Source organism: Megalops cyprinoides, chromosome 24 (assembly GCF_013368585.1).
Source record: "Megalops cyprinoides isolate fMegCyp1 chromosome 24, fMegCyp1.pri, whole genome shotgun sequence".
Lineage (NCBI taxonomy): Eukaryota > Metazoa > Chordata > Actinopteri > Elopiformes > Megalopidae > Megalops > Megalops cyprinoides.
Window position 1 is genome coordinate 11,841,545 of NC_050606.1, and position 6,000 is coordinate 11,847,544.

At 40.0% G+C, this 6,000-nt stretch overlaps 1 protein-coding gene across 1 annotated transcript in view; it reads left to right on the top strand.

Annotated features, from left to right (window-relative positions):
* The window catches only part of asic1c (acid-sensing (proton-gated) ion channel 1c), an 84,410-nt gene extending 78,732 nt beyond the window's left edge, over positions 1 to 5,678 (top strand). The window contains exon 11 of the mRNA XM_036519365.1: positions 5,563 to 5,678. Coding sequence (XP_036375258.1) covers positions 5,563 to 5,641 — 79 coding nt within the window. The 3' untranslated portion in view covers positions 5,642 to 5,678. The remainder of the gene's footprint in view (positions 1 to 5,562) is intronic.
* The last annotated feature ends 322 nt before the right edge of the window (positions 5,679 to 6,000 follow it).

Consider the following 6,000-nt stretch of genomic DNA (forward strand, 5'->3'; position numbering starts at 1 on the left):
TTTCCAAGACTTTGTCCATGACTCACCAGAATGAACATATAAGAGTTTTCAAGGACAGTGGGAACCCTGATCTCCCATCCTGATACAAATGCTGTCGCAGGAGGTGTTGAAAATCGCAATCTCACGGTCTCAGCATTCACTGACCTTTCCATGCAGAAAATAGCCAAAAAAAAAACCCTTTTGTGTCTGCTTTTGTCTGGAGGGCTCTGTCGAAAATTGAGCCCAGTGTCTTTGCACTGAGAAGAGCGGGTTTCACAAGGAGACACCCAATTATTTAAATGAGTGGGAATGGCAGTTGCAATCCCACCCCTCTCCCAATGGCTCGTACTTAACTCCGTAAGTTTAAATGTGGTTTTCTGTAGGCACATAATGCTGGTACAGAACAATGAGCATGTTATGAACAAAGAGAGCCATGCTATGATTTCTGTGACTACACTTCCATTTTTGCCCATATAAGTCATACGATCATTACAATACAATACAATCAGCCTTTTCTCACCCAAGTCACATATGTATCAAAGCATACATAGCATTTAAGTTCTGCAGGCCAGTGTGGAATCAGGGACATTTCGACCAGTTCAGTCTGGTTTGCCAGATATCTGTACTTTTATTTTTATAAAAACCAAGGTGTTACTCTGTTAATCTAAGTTGTCTTCAGTGATTTCTTTTGCTTCTGGTTTGGAGCTTTTACTGGTTATGTTGTGCTACTCTGGTGCAAGATGCATTAATTCCAGAGATTGCACTCTTTGCAAGCTTTGTATCACAGATATTACATCAGGGGAAAGGTAGGGGAACAGGCATGAGGTGCAGTGTCAGCCAGTATGAAATGCAACCATCAGCAAATCCAGTGAATGAAACTGTAGGGCAGTGTATGTTGTTGAAGAAAGGGAGAAGCAGTTTTTACTCATCACTGGGGGGGCTTGCTTTCATCCAGGGACACTGGCATTCAGTTGTATGCTGTCATATCATGGAAACAATGAAACCTATTCTGAAACATTACATAGCTTTGTACTTCCAAGAAGAATAGTATAAACAGTTTACTGGTTAATACAGCATGGCCTTTTTAAGCATTTTAAATATGCAAATATGTCTGCAAGGAAGACTCAACATCAGTCTGCAAGGAAGTGTATTAGTCATATGTAATAATTAAATGTTCTGATTTTTACTTTTCAGTACTTACTCAGGAGGATCCACAAATAGAACAGAAGAATGTCTTTTCAGACAAAATGTGATAAGATGTAGACCAATGTGAAAGATTTCACAGAAGATCTGTGCTTGTACCTTAAAGGAGAATAAGACCTAAACACTGCACAAAGTGAAAAACGTTTTGATGCACACTAGCATACAGTCCAAGGCCACACTGCCGTTGATAGTGTTTAGAACTTTTAGCTGCAAAAATCTGATGCACATCAGCAGTTTTTATGTTGTGTGCTTATCCAGTATGGTGGTCAAGGCAACCGAGATGGAACCATCCAGGTGATAAACAAACATAGAGGAATCCATGTTAAATTTTCACACAACACTTAAAAAACATCTTTTGCTCTCATAAGTGTGCAAGCATGAATTTGTGTCTTTTTGTGTCTGATTTGGACAGCAGAGTACTGCTAGGGACATTCATGAGAGTAATTCCAAAGATTCTGCCTTTAAAACACAGGGGAAATGTACTAATATGGATCACATTTCGTGCCCGACTCTAACTGGACGATGGAGTCTGCCCCATCAGCACTATTGGGGGTCCCTAAAGGCTTTTAAATCAGCATTGGCAATTCTGTGTGGCTTTGAGCAATAACCAATAGCATGCCACCAATCTTTCTGAACAGTGTCTCCAAGCAAGACAAAGATTTCTGTGTTAATATATTGGGGTATAGCTGGTGCTGGATTTCAGCAGTTGGACAAAAAAATAAATCTCCTCACCCATTTTGTCTTCAGTGAACTGTATTCTAATTTATAAATTAATTCCTCTCCATGAAAGTTATCTTCTTACCTGAGGTGTGTTTTTTGGCAGATTGCAAGAAATTACCTTGCACAGGCTGGCCATTTGCAATTTTTTGCAGCCTGCAGTTACTAGGAGGTTTGAAGGAAAATGCAGACAAATTCCACCAGGAAGGTAGATTCAAAATTAATTTAGCATATATAAAAAGAATGTATTTTATGAAATAATTCATCACCATTTCCAACAACTAGTAACATATGCAATAGTAATAAAAACAAAAACATAGAAGAAGAGGAAAACAATGATGGCCTGAGAACAATTACTTTTTAAATTCCAGTTAAAATGGGTTCAAATGCAGTCATCCAAAAAAGGGTAATTTGTCAACGGAGAGACAGTTTGGGTATACCTTACAACAAAGTGTATTTAGTCAATAAGGGATTAATTAGCCTTGTCAGATTTATTTAGAAACACTACACTACACTACTGCAGGTAGCCCTATGAGCCCTTCCATTTTGTATAGAATAGTATAGTAAATTGTGGTCAGGAGGTAATTGGGTGTATTCTCCTAAGGCTAGCATTAGGTTCAGACTCAAGCCTTTTCATGCTGAGTAATTAAAAACCCATGGAAATTCCATGGAAATTAAAGAAGGTGGAGGGCTGCACGGCATTGGGTAATGTGATTGTGGTAGTTCACTTGGGATAAAATTTCGCTTTCATCAGATTGTATTGCTTTGTATAATTTTCTTTTACTAACTCAAAAATGCTTGATGGCAATTGACAATATATTACATCATAGCCCAATCCTTAGCTGCTGTGACAGTTTGCAGGGGACACAATACAAGTACCAAAATATGTCTGTGCATATTTTATATTCTGACTATAGTCTGAGATAGGAAGCTTAATTTCTTAACACAAAAAGCTGATAATCATTGCATAGTAACAAGGAAAAAAGTAGCTACATGTAATAATTTCTTGGAGAGATACAATTCAAAATTGTTGTAAAATAACCTTTTTGGTATATGGTTTATAAATATTTTAAAAATGCTGCTGACAAATTATTAGAATTGGATAATGTGATACAGAAGCAGTCATTTAGCCCATATGATACTGGTAGTCTTGCGATAAGGCAAACAGATTGGTGTATATTATATTTTGTGTAACAAATGCAGTTCACCTCTGGAGTCACATTTGAAGAATTTTAGATGGATTGTTTGTTTTATTATGTGTTAATGGAGACATTTAAAAGCTCACATTTGGTGTAATTTATCAGTCTTTCAGAGGTTGGCCTAGCTGTCAGATTTAAATTAAGGCATACTCATAGGGTGGTGCCTATTACCATTGTTTTGTTGGCATGAGATTTCTTGTAAAATTGGGAATGATAAAAAAAAAACTCATAATGCATTCTTGGCCAGCTGTTGCAATGTGTGATTTTGGCATGTGTGCAGGAGAGCCTTCACCACCTCCTAGAAGCTGAATGTTAATTATGTTAATCGTATTCACATGTTTGTAATCTGTATGGGAACCAGCCTATTGGCTAACAAGCCACACCTGCCTAATTAAAGGCATATTAAATACAGGTGTGGATGGAACACAAGGGAGAGGCTCATTTTGTTGCTGCTGTCAGTTTGTGGCAGTTGGGGGTGTCGTCTTTGTTGCGTTTTAAAATCAAGTTTTTTTTTTTTTTTTCCCTGCTTGTTTTATGTGAGCAGTGTTGGCCTGCCTCTCCACAGCATGTCATCATGAAGTAGCGTCCGTTTGGACCAGCCACTCAGCATTTGACACTAGTTTACCACAGCTGTAGTGCATGGCAGCTCTTGTTCCACATTCAAAAGAAGCAGCCTATCCAAAGGGCTTGTGGGAGTTGCAAAGAGACCGCTGCTTGTCAGTATTGACGTGCCTGCAATTTGCCGGGGCGGGGTGGGGAGCAAACCGACAATGCCATGGAAGGGCTCCTGGGGTGTCTAGGCTGGGGGGAGGTGGTTTGCCTGTTAAGTGCACTTTGAAGCATGAAAAGCACAAAGGAGATGGTGGATTTTGTGTAGGTTTTTACGCACAATTTTCACTCTCACAAACAACACTTGGGCTACTCAACATTGAGCAGCCTGTGTTTTATTTTTTTATTTTGGAGGATCATATCAGGAGTTTCGGGATTTCACACCCGGTTGTCCAGCTGAAAGGCATAATAGCTTGTTTGTAGTGCTGACAGAAATGTTGCTTAATACCTATGCGGTTAGTGTGGAGGAGCTTGGTTCAGTTGGAACCTGTCAAAAGCAGAGAAGCCCCATTAATCCCACTGGTACAAATCAGACATTGCTCTGAAGTAGGGCGTTGTGTGATAGATCGTTTGCAACCAGCTCGTCTTATAATCATTTATTTTTTCTCTTTTCTTTTGAAATTCTGACACTTCAAAGTTTCCTACTCAGATTTCCACTTGGATTGCTTATAACATCAAGGGGATTTTAGGGGGTGTCATTAATATTTCAAGAGATTAAAATTATATTTAAGTGCTTAGCACTCAGGACTTTGGGAAGTGTTGCAGAGTATAAAAATTGCCATTTCGCAGATAGCAGTATATGTTACATAGTTGTGATTGAGGCAGGTCATGAGGAGAAATGACCGTATATGAACCTGTATCAATGGAATAAGTCATAAAAGCTATAGCTTTCAAGTACCATAAATGTGAAAAGAGATTTAAGAGATTTTTCTAAAGTTGGACAATGATTTTTTTTTTAAAATTGGGACCTTCATTTCTATATTTTTACTTATTTTTGTCACTGGTCAAACCATTAAAAAGCTGTTCCTGCAGTATTAAAGTCCATTTTAAGAGGCTATTGTAATGGAACCTGTGATCAATGACATCACTAGATGCATTCCTTTGTAATGTCATCACAGGTCTGCATGCAATGGGCTTGCTCTGTAAAATGGATCTTAGTCTGCAGGTTCTGCTAGCCACTGCAAGTATACCAAGCAGTCATTTATGGCTGAAATGAGAGCACCACTCACTGAAACAACCGCAGTTGCTTCAGGTGTATGCAAACATGCCACTGTCCTAAAAACGACCCTGTGGTTTTATCGTCCTCTAGTACAAGACGCAAGACTAAAAGAAACAATTTCTTTCTCTCCTCCCCTCTTACCTTCATATCATTCGCATCTGTCCTTTCCCCTTATTCTTTGTCCTTCCTCAATCCCTGATGAAACTCAAACACGCGGATGTCGTCAATGTCGCCCTTCCTGCCAATAAACCCATGCCTCTGCTCGCGTTTCCCGGCTCATATTTGTCTGTTGATGTATTTATTCCCTTCATATTCCCTTCAAATTCACTTGGTCTTGTCTTTCCGTCTACTCTATCGCTGTGCCCTTCCCCTGTGTATTTATTGTGGCTTGCCAATCCATGGCACGTGATGCAATGTGATGTTGCTTTCATTCTTTCCCCCCACTTCTTTCCTCTCTGTGGTCTCTGTCTTTTTTGATTATCGTCTTGCTCACCCCTCTCGTGCTTGTTCGATGTGTGCTGCCTTGCCATCCTCCACACTGTCATTGCCACTCCCTCATTACCCCTCCCCCTAACACTTTGAACTTTTGACCCCGCCCCTTCCCCCCCTTCCCCCTTTCCCGTTCTTCTTTTCCAGAGTACCTGTGACACACTCCGGAGTCACTCGGACAGTCTCGGATTCACGCCGAACATGTTACCTCGTCACCCGACTCTAGGCAACTTCGAGGAGTTCGCCTGTTGACGACATTACAGCAGGGGTGGGGGCAGGGCGAGGGTGGGGGAGGGTGGGAAAATTGGGGGTTGACAGAAAACTGTGACAATAATATACATATTATAAAAATTTTAAAAATCCAAAAAAAAAGAGGAAATATTTAAATAGCAAAACCTATCAATGCCTGAATAGAATTAGAAGAATAATACCATACAAATAAACAAAAACTTCCAAAACAGAACTCAGGTTGAACTGCAATCTTCAGCTATCGTTTCTCTGCCGTTCGTTCCTGTCGCTAACCCTGTGAAATCAGACATCATGCTCAGCCTCACTCCTTCAAAGCTGTTCCACATGCTGCTACGG